General features: G+C 37.2%; 1 protein-coding gene across 4 annotated transcripts in view; it reads right to left on the bottom strand.

Moving 5' to 3' along the window:
- axo (axotactin) overlaps positions 1–22,869 on the bottom strand; it is a 608,064-nt gene that overhangs the window by 19,567 nt on the left and 565,628 nt on the right. For all 4 annotated transcript variants that reach the window (XR_010858480.2, XM_067135240.2, XM_067135242.2 and 1 more), the window contains exons 30-32: positions 12,651–12,801; positions 12,495–12,562; positions 3,945–4,034 (exon numbers count right to left, since the gene is read on the bottom strand). Coding sequence is in view for 3 of the 4 variants with exons in the window: in XM_067135240.2 (XP_066991341.1) it covers positions 3,945–4,034; positions 12,495–12,562; positions 12,651–12,801 (309 nt within the window). In the remaining variant the exon portion in view is untranslated. The remainder of the gene's footprint in view (positions 1–3,944; positions 4,035–12,494; positions 12,563–12,650; positions 12,802–22,869) is intronic.

Genomic DNA, 22,869 nt, shown 5'->3' with positions numbered 1-22,869 from the left:
CATAGGCAATCTGAAGTGCTCTCTTGTGAAGTCTATTGTGAATTTCCCTGTGAATGCACAGCCCAGTTCAATTGACGATTGGGCAGAGGAAATTGTTTGTGTATCAATGGAGGTCATTTGAACTGTACTTGGTTCATAAAACAGTATATCTGTATAATACATAAAGTTGGAATTTTTAAATATCTCTCAGCTGAAATCTATTACACTGCTGAGCTAAAAAGCATAACACTTAGAAAAATGAAGTTATTGAAAAGTATTTTTCAACTACATTTATTATAATTTATTTATACGTTGTTTAGGTCCGAAGATCATGTTTAGTACATCTGGGAACAAGAATATGAAAACTATGGTTTATGAAGGCCAACCTTCCTGAATCCTGTTATTACGTAGGGTTTGTTTTGCAGTTTAATGGTGGTAACACTATTATGCACTATAGCTACGTACTTCTGTTATTTATTGGGATGCGGCAGCTAGGCTTGTTGTGGCATTGTTACACTCTCATTTAATGACTTGTTATTCAGTATTTCCTGGAGCAACTTCACGTAAAGATGCCTCTAAGCCCTAAAGAATCTGCAAGAGCTATAATGTTAGGTGATGATAGATACAGGTTATGTAGCAAGGGTGTTACAAACAAGCACCGCAAACATTTTATGAGCTGTGAGACATTTTCAGGGACACCATACTTACAGCAGACGTCAAGGATCTGACCGACCAAAATGTACAACAGTCACAGATGACCATTTTGCAACTTTACAGGTCTTGAGAAACAACCATTTAACTGCAATAGATTCAAAAAATCAACTGGAACAAGCTCATAATGTAAATATTAGTGTATGTATCTGCAGAAGAATATTGAGAGAAATGAACCTGACATCGAAAAAATCTGTTACAAGACTAGATTTGTCTTCACAGCAACAAAGGGTTCGTGCATAGAGAGCACGCCTATTGAACAGAGGAGCAGTAGATCAATGTTCCCTTTACAGATGAGTTGAGATTCAACCACAGGTCTCCAGATGGGAGAGAAAGAGTTTGTAGAAGACCAGGAGAACATTATTCTACCTATACCTTTTCATCAAGGATGCCACATGGAGGAGGTTCTATTATAGTGTAGGGTGGCATCGACTCTGACAGACGAACTGAGCTGTTGATCATTGAAAATGGAGCTTTGGCTGTACACCACTACAATGAGGAAGTTCTATGTCCATGTGGCATCTCTTACACTCCTCACAATGGTAAGGACTTCATAATTTTGCATGACAATGCCTATCCCATGCTGCTCTATGTGTGTTGGACTTCCTGGAGGAGATGGGAATCGTCAGTTTGGCGTGGCCTGCATGGAGTCCTGACTTTAATCTCATTGAGCAAGTGTGAGATATGGTTAAATTCCGTGTTCATAGACAAGTTTTCCACACTCTGGGTGAACTTCAGGAATGGGAAGCAGTTCAGCAAGTTGACATTCATGCCCTAATTTTAAGCATGGCAACCAGAATGCAAGCTGTTATTCTAGCCAGGGGTGGTAACACATCTTACTGACTGAAGACTGAATGTGTAAGGATGTTTTGTGATGTTTAGTGCCAGTAATATTGGTTTTAAGTGTGAAAAAATGGAAATAAGCAGGCAACTTTCATATCAGAATTGACCAAAAATCATAGAACCTCATTCAGTCCTGTCTCAAAGTAAACATTAAAGTAAATAATGACCGTTCCCTTAAAATAAAGTTTCACTTAGTCTTCATTAAATTTTTGTTTCAAAATAGTGTATAATCAATTCTGTCTTGAGTTCATAAAATTAATATATATATATATTTTGAAAATAACCAAGTGTTACCTTTTTTCTTGGCTGGCAGTGTAGCTGAAGATCTTTTGATAATAAGACTATTTGGTGGTTAGACTATGGTACAAGTTCGAACATAAAAATGTAATTGTAGTACTGTAATACTCATCAGTATTGCTTATACTCAAAGAGAAAAGAGAATAAAGAAGTGGAGTATTAAGTGATAAGCACTCTAGATTGGTCTGTAGTTATCATCGTCATCTAGTCCAGTGTTTTAAACATAAAGCCTAATATAGCCTGGAAAAAGAACCTATTCATAACAAAGAAATGTTTCCTTTTGCAAAATATGAGTATTGGTGTAAAATGACATACAATAAATGATGGAATGATATTTGTAAAATGTTGTATTACAAATGCTAAGGAAAGAATGAAACTTTCATTTTGTGATGAGCATGAAGTGTACGTGGAAATCTGTAAAGATATTAAGTTTAATAGGGAAACTCTGTAGAAACGACCTTCAAATGAAAACATCTTTCTCAGGCATTAGGAAACAGTGTTAGAAAAAGGGGAAATTCAACTGGATAAAATTAACATATAATTATTTTATGGAAACAGGCAAATTAGCTTGTCAGAACTTTTCTTTGGTCCTTTCAATGCTGTATAAGAAGCATGTTGTGATTTAAAGCCAGTAATAACTTGCTGAAGGCACACTGCTTCAAAAAAGTAAAAGACAAATTTAGAAAAATGTATTGATTTCTGAGATTTAATCAATGAATGAATGCAAGAAAATTAAAAATATGCTGTACCCTCTTTTCTTGTAATTTTAAAACTTCTACAAAGCCTCATATTTCTCTATGTATTTTCAGTTTTTGCTGGATGAATAAAAACTTCAGTTTTGATTTTTGAACATGTTTGCACTGGACACGTTTCACAGCTAAAAATGATGCTAAAAGATACAACTCAATCATTTTAAGTACAGTTATTACTACCATACCTTTATTATTGCCACAATAAGCTGAAATGCTACAAGTTTTTATTAAAACATGGATATATTGAGCATACAAATAGTTTATAGTTAAGTACTTCAAAATTGTTTGAATTCAATGACATACCTTATGATTTTTAAAAAAAATAATTATACTATCTTATCTACCGTGAGATATTGCATGAATAATCTCTATACTGGTAATGCATCTTAAATTTGTACACTGATACACATATATTTTTCTTGTCTGAAAGAAAGATGTATGCTATTGCAAATAAAGTTTATTCCTAACTAATTTCTCTTCAAAAGTCTCTAAAAATGTGAAGTCGTTTTTCTCAGTATCATACTAATTTAAAATCACCTTTCCATATAAATGAAAAATGTTTGTGTTACAGTTGAAAAAGCAGAGCACTTCTTGTTCAGAGACAGAATCACAAGAAGATTGTCATTGGCAACATGTTGAAATGTTTGTTCACGGTGTCAGATGTGTCAGAAAGATAAGTCCTTATAACTGCAGACTTCTTTGTGTATGAACATTTTTAAAATACCCTAGAGAAAAGTTTAATGTTTTTGATCTAGGTATGAAAAAGAAACATGAAACAACTGGCATTTCAGTCCATTTTAAAATTGTCATATTAATACTGCTTGAAGATTTTGTGGATAATGAGTCAGAATTTGGCTCCCTTTTGGAAAATGGATTTACAAAATTAGAACTACATTTGTTCAAATCCATTCACTTCCTCCCCTCCTCTAACAAAGGTATTGTTTTGAAACTGTGCACATACATCTCTCTTGTCACCAAGAAAAGTATCTCATTGCATTAATCCTGCATATAATGTATATAATATATGCAGTGTGGCACTAGACTGGACTAGAATTCCAGCACCTTTGAACTTCTACAACCTACAGAATTGTTCATTAAATATGCAACATGTACATTCTGCAACCTACAATACTGGATCCAATTCTGATAACAGTATCGAGGAAATGTAATTTTTTAAATATATTCATGTGGCATTCTTGGATATATTTGACATTCCTTCCTTATAAGATATCTACAGCTCACATTATCCAAGTTGTGTGTACTGTATTTGGCACAGGTTTATTTTTCTACATATGATCTTCGATTATCAATGTCATTAAGTGTAACTTCACTGATACTACTCAGAGGTGCCATTGTACTTACTGGTTTTGATGGTATATCATTTTCATCAAATTTTCCTTTTCCATTTTCTGGCTTGTTATTGGGTAAATTAGGAGATAAATCTTCCAAACTCTATAAAAGAAAGGACGACAAGAACATTCACTTTTCAATAACATCATATTCCAGCACTGTCTGAAATAAGCATTTATAAGATTATGGTAACATCTATAAATGGAAATATTAATTCCCATCATTATCAAAATTGTGAATATTTTGGAAGCAAGGTCCCAGGATATACATCCATAAGAGGGAGTAACATCAAAATGTATCAGCCAAATAAGTCATCTCATGGCAAGGGTTTTTGAGTGATTACTTTAAAAATATTAAAGAGGAAGGAATGTTCGTTACTTATTAACAAGGTATAATGGCAATGAATGAATGATAGTTCATTATGCATAACAGTCTTAAAATTGGATGGTCAATCAAATGCAGAAATATAGACAATAAATAAAGCTGGACAAGAATAATAGAAAGGAAGCAACTTATCTAGTCAAGACACACCTAGTAGATGCAAATGACACAAGGAGAAATATTTCAGTATATGTCTTTACCTGTTGGAGAGAAAAAGAACATACCATAGCTAACACTGCATATTGACAAGTGGTCTGGAATGGAAAGATGAAACTAAATGTGGGCATAATTAAAGACAAGAGAGATGGTGGGAAGAAGTGGTCAGATGGGATCTCAATCTTTCCTGGACTTAAGAATAAACAATAAATTTTTTGAATTATTATAGATTAGTGAGAAAATTGGCACTGTTGAACTTTTCAAATTTCTCAGTGTCAAGGTCAATGTTCAGTACTGCAATTCACATACTTCCTTTCAAATATTTGTCAGTAAATGGAATCATCCTTTGGATTTCAAATGTTTTGTCACCGAAAATGATTGTTCTCACACATAGATGCTGCCAAATAAAGTTGTCATTTTAATTGCACGGTCACTGAGATGGTACATTTCTTTATGTATGTTCAGCCTGTAGAAATCAACAAGTGACACACCGTTAAATTTTACTTTTAATTGAGGGTAACGTTCACTGGCAATTAATTCCCCATGAAGAGTTGCCACTAGGTCAATACACACATGAAAATGTACTGAAATAATTCAAAAGACTTTTCAAATTTTTGAACAACTTGGAATCCCATTTTCCTGTCATAGCAGTAAAGAGGCTGGACAAAAAAAGTGTCAAACAACAATCGAACATAACATATCCCTACATGTTTTGTTAAAATAACTTTCCAAAGTCAACACCTTCCACTAAAAGTTCCACATTTAATGTGATATTGGAAGTTGGAGCTCCCCCCCCCCCCCTTTATTATGTAAGAGATGCCACTGATATGCCCATATGGCTGTAAATTGCAGAACACTGAACCATGATGCACAAAACGTTCCTTAGATTATCATACCCCAGATTATTCCCAACAGTTCTTTAAATGTGCTCACTGTGAAGGTAACCACCTGGCTGGGGCTGAGAGATGTTCAGAACATCAAAAACAAAAAGAAATACAGAAATGAATGAGTAATGAAAACAAATCCTTTTCCGAATTCCTTCAGTCATATACTTTTACAAAGCTGAAGTTTCTTCCTTTAAACGTTCCTCAACAATTGCTGCCCCTATCTTATAGCTCTTGTGTACAAATGCAAGTGGAAAAGGAAGTTTACAGCCAGTATAACCAGTCCTCCACAAAGAGCAATTTTACTAGGGTATGATAGACGTGCTCATTAGAAAATATTAGGAACACCAGAAATAAATAGGAATGCTTATAATAGCACAATGGAAATTAGAAGAGGCCCCACTCCTATGGATTTAGATTCACAGTCACTTTTTAGAGTACTAGAACAGGGAGATCAGGGTAGGTGCAAAAGTACCCACTAAAGAAGTATCACCTAGTATCAATCTTGAATCTCCTGTTAGTCAGAGTAAGATTTCTAACCCAAAATTCTAGAATGTTTGAAGAAATTTGAAATTCTAATGTAGCAACTTTGACAAAATATATATAATGAAAACATTTGCTCTAGATTTTACATGACGATATCTTTCAATATTAGGAAAGAGAAAGGTGAAGAGTTGATAAAAAAATCCAGAAGAAATAGTAAGAAGATGTGAGGAGTATTTTGATAAACTGCTCTGAATGTGAGAAATTGTGCAGAGGAGATGGTAATAATACGGTGTGATGACTCAACAGTAGAAGATGATATAACAATGTTAGAGGTGGAATTAGCACTCTGTAAAATGAAAACATGGAAGCCACCACGGATGGATAAAGTTAGTGTGGGAATGATAAAGGCTGCTGGACCTATTGGACTACAATGGGTGTACAGATTGCTAAAGTGCATATGGAAGCAGAAACGTGTGCCAGAAGACTGGAGAAACAGAATAATAATACCAATCTTTAAGAGGAGGAACAAAAAATTGTGTGATAACTATAGAAGAATCGCATTCTTATCATGAGTGGCAAAACTACTGGAAAGGATGTTAGAGAGGAGAATGAGAAGGAAGTTGGAAAGAGAGTTGCAAGAGGAAGAATATGGCTTTAGAAGTGGAAGATCTACAGAGGATCCATGAGGCAATTAATGGAAAAGAATTGGGAATATGGAAAGGATCTAGCCATGACATTTAGATCTAACAAAGGCATACGATATGTTCGCAAGGAGAAGGTTTGGGTCAAAAAGAAACTGGGTATACAAACTGTAGAAATGGTGCAAGCAGTGTACAGACTCCTATTGGAAAGATGAAATGGTTTAGAAATAAAACTGGTCTAAGACAGGGGAGTATGTTGTCACCCCTTTTGTTTTTCAAAGTAGATAAAAGAAACATATGGGAACAGGGAGATGAAGTTATTCCTATTTGCAGACAATATTGTGGCCTTGGGAATGAACAGCAAAGAGGTACAAGAACAACTTGATGTACTAAATGAGAAAATTGAAAAGTATGGTATGAAAATTAGTGCAGAGAAAAGCAAGACCATGGGAAAGGCAATGTGAAAATTGGTGGTCAATGCCTTAAAATATTTGCCAGTTTAAAATACCTAGAGAGTAAAATAATGCTGAATAAAAGGCTGGACATGGAGATTAGCAAGAGGGTACAATAGGGCAATGCATTCTACCAGAGTGTAAGAAACATCGTCTGGAATAAGGAAGTACCAAGGAACTGTAAAGTGATAATGTATTATGCACCTACATTGACATATGTGGCTGAGATTTGGACAATGACAGGCAGGGAGGAGAGTAGAATTCAGGCCAGTGAAATGCAATACCTAAGAAGTATGTTAGGAAAGACAACGAAAGACGATTGGGAAACGAAGATATGAGAAAAGAGGTTGGAATGAAAAACTTGAATGAAAGAATTGATAGGAGTAAAATAAGACCGTTTGGACAGGCAAAGAGGATGGAGGAGAAAAAATACCAAAACAGATGATGGAGATGAAAAGAGTGAGAGGGAGACCTAGAACAATGTGGAACGATTCAATAAAGAGGAGTGCAAGAAGAAGAAACTTGGACTGGGACAAAATGATGGATGAGGAATGGCAGAAGGATAGGAAGGTGGAGAAGTGCCATAAATGCCCCAACCTGGCAGGAGCTAGATAAGGGGAAAGGATGATGATGATGAAATATACTTGTAGTATTAGCTTTTATAAGAATAAAGAATCAAAGAGATCAGTGACTGGATGGAGGCATAGCGGAGTACAAAAATTATCAAGGAAGAAGAAGAACCAAAGAGGACAGCAAGCACATGGAAACTAAAACCCTCAACATTTCAACACTTCCGCAATTTCTTAACATGAAGGTGGAATAATGTACACAGCAATTCCAATTCTTTAGAACGTGACTAGCATGTTGATTGGTTGATTCATGCCTGGACTTCAAGTTCGAAATATCAAATGTTAGTATATTATTACTTATTTCCACCCTCAGAAGTAATGCCCTGGTTGCATGCAGTTGGTGTACGATAGAATAACATGATGTCTTCAGCCTAAAACCCAAACGAGCAATTTTGTAACAGAAAATGCAGGACATTTTTGACAAATTAGAAATGCTGGCCGGATGTAACCGAAATGAATGAAAAGCAGGACATGTCCAGCAAAAGCCAGATGGTTGGTAACACTAGGTGCAGGAGATGAAGTTGGTGTACTGAGCATTGCTTTAATCTGCATTTACTTCAAAAAGAAATTGGCAGTTGGAAGAAATCCCTCTCTAACCCATTTGGTCAACTGACTGAGACTACCATGAACAACACAGATAGTAGGGTGCGATGGTTCTAAAATTTTTGATAATTCCTGGGACTTGACACTAGTATTTACAGTTGGGGTGCTAATGGCTAATTTGTTGCCCTATTGCTGTCAAGTACATTACATAAAATATTTAAGGGATATTTTTATGTAGCATACATATAAGCTGTTATTGTACACTGAAGCCCTTTGATAAATACCATGTTAAGTCTCCCCTCTCCCTGTCCAAGTTAACATGTATATTTGCTTTTTTTACAAGTGATGAGTTTGAAACTTACCACAGTGATCAAGGATTACATACCAACATCTCAGCATCATGTTTAGGTCATAAGCTCAAACTGGAGTGAGTGATTGCCATTGATGCTTTCATGGCCCATACTTCTAGACATGATACTGTATAGGCTTTTGGGCTTATGCCGTGTCAAGAAAATAAGGTGAAATTCTTTACGTTTCGCAGAGAACTGTGCTCTGCGTCATCAGAAGAAAATCTCGACTGTCCAGAGGAAAGGCTTCTTAAATAATGACTTTTTGAAATTTAGACATAACAGAAGTGGAAATGGTATGTTCATTCATCACCAGACGGCTCTCCGAATGTGGCACAGCGCTAGCATTCGAAACGGAAGCTGACCGAACCATCAGAATCAGTCTAAAAGGGTCACATAACATGTGTACATAACATATAACATATGACATTGACAGGTGTATGACATAGACACAAGCCTGGAATTAAACATCTGGTGATGAGCAACGTGCGAATTTGGAAAACACTGAGACGAAATAACAATAGTGAAGAGACAGGCAAGGGAACTACCCACGTAAATCCTTAATGGCTGGCAACCAGGTATTACTTAATTGATAGCCAGTGTCCCTGTTGAAATTGTTAGGATTTCTATGTATTTCCACAGCTTCCCGTATAATCCTGGACCTGTAGTGTCTAGTGTGGGTAAGAGCTCGAGCATCTTGGAACATAACATCATGACCCGACGATAGAGCGTGCTCAGCTATTGCCGATTTGTCTGGTTAGTTGAGATGAATATTACGTTCATGTTCCTTGATACGGGTGCCAATGGACTGGCATGTTTGGCCGATGTATACATTATCGTAAGTACAGGGAATTTCATATACCCCAGGATGTAAAAGTGGGGACAATTTGTCCTTGCTTTTACTCAAACTGTGAGTAATTTTAGTGGCGGTGCCAAACACCACTTGTGTGTCCAACGCCACCATGAAGCTCTTAAGGCAATCTTCAATTCCGAAAGAGGAGGCTAAACATCTGTCCCTGGGGGATGCAGTGCCACCTAGATTTGGACCTGTAGTGTCTAGTGTGGGTAAGAGCTCGAGCATCTTGGAACATAACGTCATGACCCGACGATAGAGCGTGCTCAGCTATTGCCGATTTGTCTGGTTAGTTGAGACGAATATTACGTTCATGTTCCTTGATACGGGTGCCAATGGACTGGCATGTTTGGCCGATGTATACATTATCGCAAGTACAGGGAATTTCATATACCCCAGGATGTAAAAGTGGGGACAATTTGTCCTTGCTTTTACTCAAACTGTGAGTAATTTTAGTGGCGGTGCCAAACACCACTTGTGTGTCCAACGCCACCATGAAGCTCTTAAGGCAATCTTCAATTCCGAAAGAGGAGGCTAAACATCTGTCCCTGGGGGATGCAGTGCCACCTAGATTATATGGACTGCCTAAGATCCATAAAAAAAGATGTTCCCCTCAGATCTATTATTAGTGCGATAGGTTCTCCTACGTATGCCCTGGCTAAATACCTAAGCAAATTGCTTCAGCCACACATAGGACATACTGAATCATACATCAGGGACTCTCATTATTTCATCAACAATCTGTCAACCATAACCCTTCAACCTAATGCACTTTTGGTGAGTTTCAATGTTGAGTCCTTGTTCACTGAAGTGCCGATTGACTCAGTCATGTCTTTTACTGAACTTCTGTTCCCTGAGGACATTACTAAGCTATTTTACCACTGCATGACTTCCAGCTATTTCTTGTGGGGTGGGAATTTTTATGACCAGTCGGACGAAGTGGCTATGGGAAGTCCACTTTCACTCGTAGTGGCTAATTTCTTTATGGAGCATTTTGAGGAGGAGGTTATTGCTTCGGCACCCGTCAAACCTATGATATGGTGGAGGTATGTTGATGATGCATTTGTGGTCTGGACAGAAGGTCCTGTGAAACTTCATCTATTTCTAAACCACCTAAATTAGCAACATCCTTCAATTAAATTCACTATGGAGATGGAGTCGGACGGATGCCTTCCTCTCTTGGATGTTGTAGTAAGAAAGAAACCAGATGGCTCCTTAGGACATACCATTTATCAGAAGCCTACCCACACAAATTGCTATCTTTATGCAGATTCTCACCACCATCCAGCACAAAAACAAGGCATTTTCACGACACTCGCCAAGAGGGCGAGACAAATTTGTGAGCCATCAAATATCCAGGTGGAGATGGACACGCTCAAAGTCACGTTCAAGGGTAATGGTTACAGCGATTTGCAGATTCATAGAGCCCTTCTTCCCAGAGAAATGACCAAGCAAAGCTCACAGAAGGAAGAAGTGAAGGGAACTGCCTACTTGCCTTACATTCACAACACCACAGATCGAATTGCCAAGGTCCTCTGCAAATACAATATAAAAACCGTGTTTGGCACTGCCACTAAAATTGCTCACAGTCTTAGTAAAACCAAGGACAAATCATCCCCACTTTTATATCCTGGGAAATTCCCTGTACTTGCGGTAAGGTATACATCAGCCAAACATGCCGGTCCATTGGTACCTGTATCAAGGAATATGAACGTAATATTCATCTCAACCAGCGAGACAAATCGGCAATAGCTGAGCATGCTCTATCATCGGGTCCTGATGTCATGTTCCAAGATGCTCGAGCTCTTACCCACACTAGACACTACAGGTCCAGGATTATACGGGAAGCTGTGGAAATACGTAGAAATCCTAACAATTTCAACAGGGACACTGGCTATCAATTAAGTAATACCTGGTTGCCAGCCATTAAGGATTTACGTAGGTAGTTCCCTTCCCTGTCCCTTCACTATTGTTATTTTGTCTCAGTGTTTTCCAAATTTGTATGTTCCTCACTGCCAGATGTTTCATTCCAGGCTTGTATCTATGTCATACACCTGTCAATGTCATATGTTACATACATATGTTATATGACCCTCTTAGACTGATTTTGATGGTTTGGTCAGCTTCCGCTTCGAACGCTAGCGCTGTGCCACGTCCAGGGAGCCATCTGGTGATGAATGAATGTACCATTTCCACTTTATTATAATGTCTAAATTTCAAAAAGTCATTATTTAAGAAGCCTTTCTCGTGGACAGTCAAGATTTTCTTCTGATGACGCAGAGCATAGTTCTCTGCAAAACGTAAAGAATTTCACCTTATTTTCTTGACACAGCATAAGCCCAAAAGCCTATACAGTATCATGTCTGGAGTGAGTGAATTTAAATGTTGAAGTAAAAAATGATAACAATTTTTTTAAGAAGGTGCTTTATGTTGCATTGACACAGATAGGTCTTATGGCACCAATGGGATAGGAAAGGGCTAGGAGTTGGAAGGAAGCAGCCATGGCATTAATTAAGGTACAGCTCCATCATTTGCCTGGTGTGAAAATTGAAAACCATGGAAAACCATCTTCAAGGCTGCCGACAGTGGGGTTCAAACCCACTGTCTCCCAATGCAAGCTTACTGCTGCGCGCCCCAAACTGCATGGCCAACTCACTCGGTAATGAAACAATAAATTGATATAAGATGTGAATGTGTTGAGCATACCAACATTTTTGCTTTCTTCAAATGCACTCTATTACAATGCAAAATAAAGTGTCTTAAATTTAAAACTTTGGTTATACACTATGTGGGACAATGCTTATTCATTTATAGGTAATAAATACCAGGACTAGGACCCTTATTACAGTTATTCTAGAATGAGCCTAAGGTTCCAAAAGCCTATCAATGGACAATGTAAGTTCTTTCCCAATGATTTTGTTTTGTAGTATCAGTTCTGCTGCTGACATGATAAAATACCTGAACATTCTTAGGCCTACATGTTGTGAGTTTGATTCTGTCATAAATCTCAGCATGCATGTAAAGAGATTTTATCATTTATGACACCGGATTCATTACTTTTCCTTTAAAAAATATGGAACAACACACATTTTTGGTCACTTTCAGTTCTGAAATACTGTTATCATGCATTTAAACCTAATGGCATCTTTTTGATCTTGCAATCAAATTATGTTAACTTTTAGTAACCTACCTTATCTAGTATAAGTTCTGTATTGTCTGGCATGGGATCCCATTCTAATTCTCGATCAGTTGCATTAACTGGAAAATAGAAGTGTTCAAGATTGACATCATGAAAAACAATTTATTAAATCTGAGCAAAACTTAGAAGTTAGAGTTTATAACTAACCACTATCCCTTTTTCTATCACCATTCTTGGTTGGAGTTTGGACTGGATCATCCACTGGAGGAGAACTTGGTATTTGCTTGTAATCATTTTTTGTGATTGGTTTTGCTTGTGATCCATTGTACTGGGGTTTTGCTTTATCTTGTGTTGGAATCTGCAATAGTAATAAATCACCTTTGAGAAATAGTTCAAAAGAATACAAACTCGATCTTTATAAAATCATAAGTAATGAGGCTTTTGTAAAGCAGTACATAGCAATTTCTTTGAAAGGAATGTGATATTTATTAGGATAGAACAAAATTATTATCTTATTCTGAAATGTTAGATGTAAGACTTTTCGGGTCTTTGTTCTATAAAACCAGTGTTTCGTCTTAGGCCTGACTCTAGACTCATCGGAGTGGGATGAGTCAAGCCTTTCCCACTGACATTGAGGTGTGTGCAGGTGAATTTATCAGAAGCCCCAGTATCAGTGGGTAGTACCTGACACATCTCACTCTGATGTGTCTAGTGTCAGGCCTTAGACAAAACATTGGTTTTATAGAGCAAACGCCTGAAAAATCCTTAGATCTAATGTTTGAAATGTTCTGTTGGTGAAAAAAACTGAATTCCCTTACTAGGAACTTAGACTTTCCATATTCTGAAATGCTCAAAGAAATCAAGAATCTATGCAAGGCATACAGATTCAAAACATTTTCTTACAATTTTCTGCCCTTTATTATTCTTTTACCTTTTATTTTTGCTGGTTATTTCATGCCACACTTGCACAGGTAGGTTCCCATCAACAACAATAGAATTAAAAAGATCTAAGACCAGTAATGTATATTCCTGGTATTTACCTGGTATGAAAGAGGGCAAACCCCACGAAACCATCTTCAGGGCTGCCAAGAGTGAAATTTGAACTCACCATCTCCTTAATGGAAGCATTCAGTTATATGTCTTGTTCCACATAGTCATGGTTCATGGTGTGGGTTACTGTAGTCACGTCTTAGTTCGTGTACCATGGGCAATGGCTGAGTGGCCTAGTAAGTGGTCCTGAGAGTCGGGATACCAGTTGCTATGGAATGAGAGCGGGCATCTCGGACATATTCTGAGTCATGGCCTACATTGTGCTCAGATAACTAGGACTATAAAATCCACCGGTGGTCCCTAACCAGTTAGAGAAGAGATCCTCACTTGGACTATGTGTAAGTAGGGTAGCATCCTGCTTCAGTACTTTATCGAGCTCAGAACATGTTAAGCAAGCCTCGGATCTATGGGAGTAATGGAATCCCACTCCCATATGACAGGTGAGGGACTCCTTGGAAAGTACTTGGCAAATGAAATGGAATTCGATGGGGAGCTATCAATATTAATGGGGCGTATGGAAGAAAGACAGTAGAATTGGCTGAGTCAACAAAGAGGATGCATCTGGATGTGCTAGGAGCAAGTGATATTCGGGTAAGAGGAGATAATGAGAAAAAGATAGGAGATTATAAAGTTTACTTGATGGGTGTTAAAAAGGGAAGGGCAGAGTGTGGGGTAGGGCAGTTCATCAGGAATACTATTGCATGCAACCTACAGTAGTTTCTGTTAGGCACGTAAATGAGCGAATGATGTGGGTAGATTTGGCAGTCGGAGGAATTAGGACGAGAATTGTCTCAGTGTATTCACCATGTGAGGGTGCAGATGAGGATGAAGTCAAGTTTCATGAAGCATTGAATGACATCGTAGTCAGGTCAACAGCAAGGATAGTATAGTGTTAATAGGCTATATCAATGCGAGAATTGGAAATAGAACTGAAGGATATGAAAGTTTATTGGTAAATGCGGGGAAGATATGGAAGCTCTTGGGAATGGGAAGCATTTGCTGGACTTCTGTTCTAGTATGGGTTTAGCAGTTACGAATACTTCTTCAAGCATAAGGCTATTCACCGCTACACATGGGAGGATAGAGATGCCGATCCATAGTAGATTATATCTTAATTGACTTTGAATTCAGAAAATCTTTTAGGAATGTACGGGTTTTTCGGGGATTTTTCGATGAAAGAGATTACTATCTGTGGAAGAACGAACTAAGTGAACTAAGTATCTCTAGGCCTAGGATAGAGAAAGTGAAATCTGTCTGCAAATGAATAAGGGTAGAAAATCTCCAGGGAAGGAAATTAGACAGAACTACATGGATATGAATAGTGAGAAGTTTAGAACAGTGGACAGTAATCAGGTTCAGGATATAGAAAGAGAATGGGTGGCATTCAGGGATGCTGTAGTAGAAGCAAAAGGGAATACCTAGGAACAACTGCGTGTAAAGATGGAAAAAAGCAAACGTCTTGGTGAAATGATGAAGTGAGAGCAGCTTGTAAATGTAAAAAGAAGGCTTATCAGAAATGACTCCAAATAAGGGCCGATGCAGACAGGAAATTGTACGTAGATGAAAGAAATAGAGTGAAACAAATAGCTGTTGAATCCAAAAGAAGTCGTGGGAAGATTTTGGTAATATCCTGGAAAGACTAGGTCAAGCAGCAGGGAAAATCTTTCTGGAAAGTAATAAAGAAAAGAAGGGAGGGAAAAAGGAAATGAACAGTGTTTTGGATAATTCAGGTGAATTCATAATAGATCCCAGGGAATCAATGGACAGGTGGAGGGAATATTTTGAAAATCTTCTCAATGTAAAAGAAAATCTTCCTGGCAGTGTTGCGAACAACCAAGCTCATGGGGAGGAGGAAAATGATGTTGGTGAAATTACGCTTGAGGATGTGGAAAGGATGGTGAATAAACTCCATTGCTATAAAGCAGCAGGAATAGATGAAATTAGACCTGAAATGGTGAAGTATAGTGGGAAGGCAGGGATGAAATGGCTTCATAGAGTAGTAAGATTAGCATGGAGTGTTGGTAAGGTACCTTTAGATTGGACTAAAGCAGTAATTTCACCTATCTATAAGCAAGGAACAGGAAAATGTGCAACAACTATCGAGGTATCTCATTGATTAGTATACCAGGCAAAGTATTCCCTGGCGTCTTGGAAGGGAGGGTGTGATCAGTGGTTGAGAGGAAGTTGGATGAAAACCAGTATGGTTTCAGACCACAGAAGGGCTGTCAGGATCAGATTTTCAGAATGCGCCAGGTAACTGAAAAATGCTACAAGAGGAATAGACAGTTTATGTTTTGTAGATCTAGAGAAAGCATATGACAGGGTACTGAGGGAAAAGATGTTCGCCATACTGGGGGACTATGGAATTAAAGGTAGATTATTAAAATCAATCAAAGGCATTTATGTCGACAATTGGGCTGCATGAGAATTGATGGTAGAATGAGTTCTTGGTTCCGCGTACTTACAGGGGTTAGACAAGGCTGTAATCTTTTACTTTTGCTGTTCGTAGTTTACATGGATCATCTGCTGAAAGGTATAAAGTGGCAGGAAGGGGATGACTTGGTATTAAAGGCAGATTGTGCTGAAAGCCTGCAGTCTAATATCTTGGAACTTGAAAATAGGTGCAATGAGTTTGGTATGAAAAATAGCCTTTCGAAGACTAAATTGATGTCAATAGGTGAGAAATTCAGCAGAAATGAATGTCAGATTGGTGATACAAAGCTGGAATACATAGATAATTTCAAGTATTTAGGTTGTGTATTCTCCCAGGATGGTAATATAGTAAGTGAGATTGAATCAAGGTGCAGTAAAGCTAATGCAGTGAGCTCGCAGTTGCGATCAGTAGTGTTTTGTGAGAAGGAAGTCAGCCCCCGGACGAAACTATTTTTACATCAGTCTGTTTTCAGACCTACTTTGCTCTAAGGGAGCAAAAGCTGGGTGGACTCAGTATATCTTATTCATAAGTTAGAAATAATTGACATGAAAGTAGTGAGAATGATTGCTGGTACAAACAGGTGGGGACAATTGCAGGAGGGTATTCGGAATGAGGAGATAAAAGCTAAGTTAGGAATGAACTCAATGGATGAAGCTGTATGCATAAACTGGTTTTAGTGGTGGTGTCATGTGAGGCAAATGGAAGAGGATAGGTTACCTAGGAGAATAATGGACTCTGTTACGGAGGTTAAGAGAAGTAGAGGGAGACCAAGATGATGATGGTTAGACTCAGTTTCTAACGATTTAAAGATAAGAAGTATAGAACTAAATGAGGCCACAGAACTAGTTGCAAATAGAGGATTGTGGTGACGTTTAGTAAATACACAGAGGCTTGCAGACTGAATGCTGAAAGGCATAACGGTCTATAATGATAATGATAGAGAGAGAGAGAGAGAGAGAGAGAGAGAGAGAGTGCGTGCGTGGTTTTTTTTTTCCACACAGTCAAATTGATCAGTTTCTGTCATTTTTTTAGTACTTCTATTTTGGTCCAGTGAATTAAAAAGGTAATATCGTAAGTGTAAATCACATAAAATTCAACCCATCTATAGCAAATTGTCTCATAACAGTGAATTTCTACTGAAAGAAGATATTATTCTTCAATTCTTTAAATTACTGTGTGGCCAAGGTTACTTGCTAAGGGATGGAGTAGATCATACAGCCAGTGACTCAATGTTGGGTGGCAGTAAATAACTTGACTCTCTAAAGAGGCTAATGGCTTCAGGTAGAGGAGCCCCTGTAGTTGGGTGCTGGTCTCCAGCAGAGGAAATCCAACTGGAATTCAGCAGGCAGTTTCTGCTCTAGTTTGGAGACAGCTGCAAAAGGCATCTATTCTCCAAGTTAGGGGCAGCCTTACTAAAATCTGGCAGTTAGACAGAAAATGCCTTTAGGTTGTGTGGCAAGACCAACATAATAATAGCCTATGTGAAGCATCAAAGTGGATCAGGACAAAGAGCTAAGGAGTCCTCCAAGAAGCAACGTGCATCTCTAGAGTCTACAGGGAGGTGCAGTATGTGGATGGCAGTCAATGATCTACTGCCAGACCCAGGAGCTCCCTGGATAAGCATTATGGAAGAAGGAATATCAGAGTTCACAACCCATAACTTACTGTGCTTGCAAGTTTTGTTGAGCGCTAGCTTTACAGCCAAGTGGGGATGGGAGGGAGATGAGTGCCACTTCAATGTTCATTTGTGCAGTACTGCCAATCAAAGAGTGAAAAGTGGGAAAAGTTACTAAATTGAGGTCAATCTAAACAATATTTACTTGATACATATTTATTTTAAGCATATAAATAAACAGAAAAGGAAACAGAAATGTAAATAAACAGAGGCAAATTAACTCATTGAGTGCTATGCATTTCCAGATGCATAAACACCCTGTGCTAAGTTATTTTCTCACCATGTAGCCTTATTCTATATGAAGCCCCCAAGTCAATTTAACACATTTTGTCTCCTCATATTGATTCCATATAATACATTAGGTTACATTTTATTACACCTGAAACATTGTCACCTATTCAAATGAACAGCATATGTTACATTACCATAGAGATTGTAAATGTGAAGTAAATGGCTCTATAGGCTATCAAAAGACAGCAGGTAAGTTAGCTTTTAAATGACAACACCTCAAACAATTGGAATGTGGAAGTAAAAAGGTGCAAACATTGTGAAGAACTGCCTTGTCAGTAGCATTACTGTGTGGTAAGACTACTTTCAAATGATAGCACCTCAAACATCTGGAATATGGAACTAAAATAGTGTATGCAATGCGATGGACCATTTCATCAATAGTATTATTGCATGGTAGCACTCACAAGGAACCTTCTCATCAGTAGCACTCTGAAGATTAAAGAAGTACAGTGTTGTAGATTTTTGTACCTATCATGGATACATTTAGTGGACCCGAGGAACATTTACAGTAAAAAGCAAAGCAAAGTCATCTCCGTACAGGGCAGGAAGGCCCTGGGAGGAGTGGAAGGTAAAGGCTTCCACTGTTCGTAACCTCGGCACTTGATGGGGTAGAGTGGTTAGCTCTACACCCAGCTGCCTTTGCCCCCAGGAATTAACCTGGTACTCATTTTTGATGTAGGTTGAGTGACATTTACAGTAACCTGACAAAATTATATGTTGGGGATTAATTTTTGTGCTATAATGTTTTCATTTCTCATGTTAAATATAAAGTCACCAACATACCAACTGATCAAGATTTTCGATATATAGATGACAAATTAATTATGGGGAAACTTCTCATACATGACGCCATATTGGATACTATGTTTATGAAAATGAAACACGTGTACCAACATGACAATCTAATACTTCACTCTGCTATAAATCCTTTTCAATTTAACAAGCATGATACCTGTAACTCTTACTGAATATGTAAGATTTTGAAATTACTTTTATTAGTTAGTAACAGAAAATAAGTTGCGTAATTAACACATAATAGCACTGCTGAATCATCTTTATATTATTTTCTGAGACTTGGAGATTCATTGGGATGAGACACACAAAATTATTTTATTATCCTGATAGGGCTAATACTTTCTCCCGTATAAACAGCTGCCCATTCTATAGACTTGCTGTGTGGAAGCATCAACCGGCAGTTCTTCGTTTCAAGGTCGGAGCATTCTGCCATTTTGGCTATTATTTTGCTGGATTCACTGTGCATGCTCGTACGACTACCTTTCCGAGGAGTAATTTGGAGCTCCTGAGGTACGTGTGATGCTGTTGGTGTTGCTCCAAAACTTCCGTAAGGAAGAACAATTCCAATGGTCGTGTAAACGTGAAGACTGCATTGCACAACCTAACATAAATGAGGTTATGGCGAACTTCTCCAAACAACTGGAAGAGTCCCTCAAAGTACTAACGGAAGAAAACAAATAATTACGGAAATTAGCGATCTTTCTTTCCGAAAAATATGATGACCTCAAGAAAGAACTAGACACTTTGAGGAAAGATAAGAAAAATGCAGAAATTGCGACAACGGCAGCCGTGAACGAGCTAGAAGACTTGAAGCAATATCAAGGCAAAAACAATTTACTAGTGTATGGAGTTCCTGCTGAAAAGGATGAAAAAGTGTTCCAGAAAGTAACTGAAGTTGGCAAGGCGCTGGGAGTCGATATAAAGCCCGAAGATATTGACGCTGCACACAGACTTCCATCCACGAAACCTGGACCACAACCTATCATCGTGAAGTTTGTTAATCGATGGAAGAAAGAAGAAATCCTCAGTAGCAGACAACAAAAAAAGACACTAAAAACGAACGAAATCAGATATAGCTTGGTAAATAACATCTATATCAACGAGCACTTAACGCCTAGGAATGAGACCCTCGCCAAAAAATGCTGTGAGCTACGGCAACAGGGGAAAATATTTGGCACATGGGTCAGGGACTGTAAAGTGTATATCCGTAAGTTCCAGGACGGTCCTTCGAGGCTAGTGGCAAACCCTGAAGTTCTGCATGAACTTGCTCACTCCAGCTGATCTGGAAACAACGAGGTAACCTTTCCTTGTGTTGTGCCCGCTTCAATTCCAAGCTTTCTTTTCTTAATTTCAAATTTAGTCCTTACATAACCAAACCTGGATCCTGAAAACAAATTTCTTAAAGTACACGAATTTAAATGTGAAACCCTATATAATTATATTAAAGATAGAGTTTCAGAAAGTAGATCATGTGAATTGAAAGGCCTACACATAAATGCACAAAGCATGAAAAATAAATTTGATAATATACAAATTATCTTAAATCAGATTAAAGAAGTAGATATTCTTGCAATCTCCGAAAATTGGTTAACCAACAAACTAACCTACGCTTTTGAAATTAAAAACTACACTTCTCATCATGTGGTAAGAGAGCAGATAGGTGGGGGTGTTTCGCTTTATGTTTCAAACAAATGGAAAAGCAATGTCATAAATGAAATAAATAAATCTCATAGCATACTGCAAGTCATGATTACAAAAGGAAATCAAAGATATGAAATCATTACCATTTATAACCCACAGGATAGTAACTCGTCCAGTTTTTTGTTTGATCTAGAAAATATCCTAAATAGCAGTTCAGGGCATACTTCAATAATACTTGGAGATACAAATATAGACTTGCTTTCTACCTCCAGAAACAGAACTTTGTATGACAATTCAACAACAACTTACGGCTATATAACATGTAATAACAAATACCCAACTAGAGTAACGAAAACAACCTCCACATTAATTGATCACATACTTGTCACAAATAGTAGTAAAAAATGTCATGTATTCAATATAACAAATAACTTAAGTGATCACTACCTACTGGTATGTGAAATTTCTAGTTAAAAATCAGTTCCAGTAGTATCAATAATCAAAGATAGTGGTAAGCAATTTGTAAATTACAACAAATTAAATCAGTATATCCTACAAAATAAATTTAAATGTGAGGAAACGGATATAAACACTTATTATAATAAATTTATTGAGTATATTAGCACAGGAATTGAAACCAGCTCAATTTCAATAAAAAGAAAGAACCCCAAAGACATTCCCCTAAAACCTTGGGTTACCCAAGGATTACTAACACTGATTCACATCAAAGACCCACTGTTTTCAAAAACTAAAGTAAAAAATCCCTCTGCAGAAGTAATTGAAGAATACAAAAAAATCAGTAATAAAATAACCAAATTGAAGAGAGAGTTACAAAAAAGGTATTATGAACACAGATTACAGAATTGCAAAAACCAAAAAGAAATATGGTATGTAGTCAATGAAGTGTTAAATAGGAAGCTTGGACATAAACATGAAATCAGCCATCTGGTGGTAAATGATGTCAGCATTACAAACACAGAGGACATATTCAATAACCTAAATGAACTATACGTTAATGTAGCTGAAAATATAAGAAAAGGTCTTCCTGAAGATGAGCAAGTTCATGGCAGCACAACAGCTGAAAGTCAAACTAATAGTATTTTCATGTCTCCTACTGATGAATGTGAAGTGCTCAAAATTATCACTTCTCTAAAAAATAAAAATAATTTAACTGAAGATAAAATAACCAATGTCATGTTAAAAACCTGTGTTGAAAGTTTAGTGCCATATATTGTGGAAATTATTAACCGTTCAATTCTCAGTGGAGAAATACCCCAATTACTCAAATGTGCCAGAATTGTACCTATCTTTAAATCAGGAGTTTACACAGATCCATCCAATTACAGACCAATTAGTATATTATCTGCAATTGGAAAACTCATAGAAATGGTAGTAAAAATTAGATTGGTAAATTTTCTGTGTAAAACTAATTACTTTTCCAATAATCAATATGGGTTTCTCCCAAATAGAGGAACTGATAATGCTGTATTTGATACAGTAATAGATATTCAAAAGACCTTAGATGAAAATAAATTAGCAGCAGGGCTACTCATAGATCTTAAAAAAGGATTTGACCTGGTTGACCACAAAATACTTCTGAACAAGTTAAAATTAGCAGGAATTAGGGGTTTAGCACACAAATGGTTCCAAAATTATTTATCAAATCGAACACAATATGTGATGATTAACGATACTAAAAGTTTTAAGCAGCAGACAAAAACGGGTATACCGCAGGGCTCAGTACTAGGTCCAATTCTATTTCTGATTTATATTAATGACATACAATCTCTAACACTAAAGGGGAAATTTGCTGATGATATCTTAATAACTTACAAAGGACTATGTGAAACGCAAATTATGGAAGATATAAATTGTGACTTGGACAAGTTATCGGACTGGGCTTTATCTAAAAAAATGATCATAAATGTGACTAAAACAAAATACCTAATCTTTCATGAAACAGCCCATAAGATAACAGCGGCTAACACTGTTATCTTAAAGGACCAAGTAATAGAGCGAGTCAACTCAGCTAAGTATCTTGGTATAATATTAGACTCAACATTTTCCTGGAAAAGCCATACTGATTATGTAATCAGCAAAATTACCCCTTTGATAGGAATAATGCACAGATTAAGATACAGTAATTTTTCTCATCAACAAATGAAGTGTATATATTATGCAATGATCCACCCACATCTAACATACGCAAGCTTTATTTGGGGAAGATGTAGGAAAGATTACATTAATAATTTGGAAATCCTACAAAAAAGAGCCATCAAAATCATGTATGGATTCCCCTTCCTCAAACCATCACATGAAGTTTTTTCAGAGTCAAATATTCTGCCATTCCATAAACAAATTGCATTTTCATCAGCAGTCTTTATGTATAAGCTAGACAGGAAATTAACCCATTGTACTGTTAACTTCTCCCATTTTAGTGAAATTCATGGATATGAAACTAGAGGATCATTAAGGATATATCCCTCTCATTCTAATTCAGTAAAGTACAGAGTGAAAGGCATAGAATCATCAATGTTTAG

Source organism: Anabrus simplex, chromosome 1, assembly GCF_040414725.1.
Source record: "Anabrus simplex isolate iqAnaSimp1 chromosome 1, ASM4041472v1, whole genome shotgun sequence".
Lineage (NCBI taxonomy): Eukaryota > Metazoa > Arthropoda > Insecta > Orthoptera > Tettigoniidae > Anabrus > Anabrus simplex.
The sequence above is the reverse complement of the archived record's forward strand: the minus strand, read 5'-3'. Positions and strand labels throughout refer to the sequence as shown.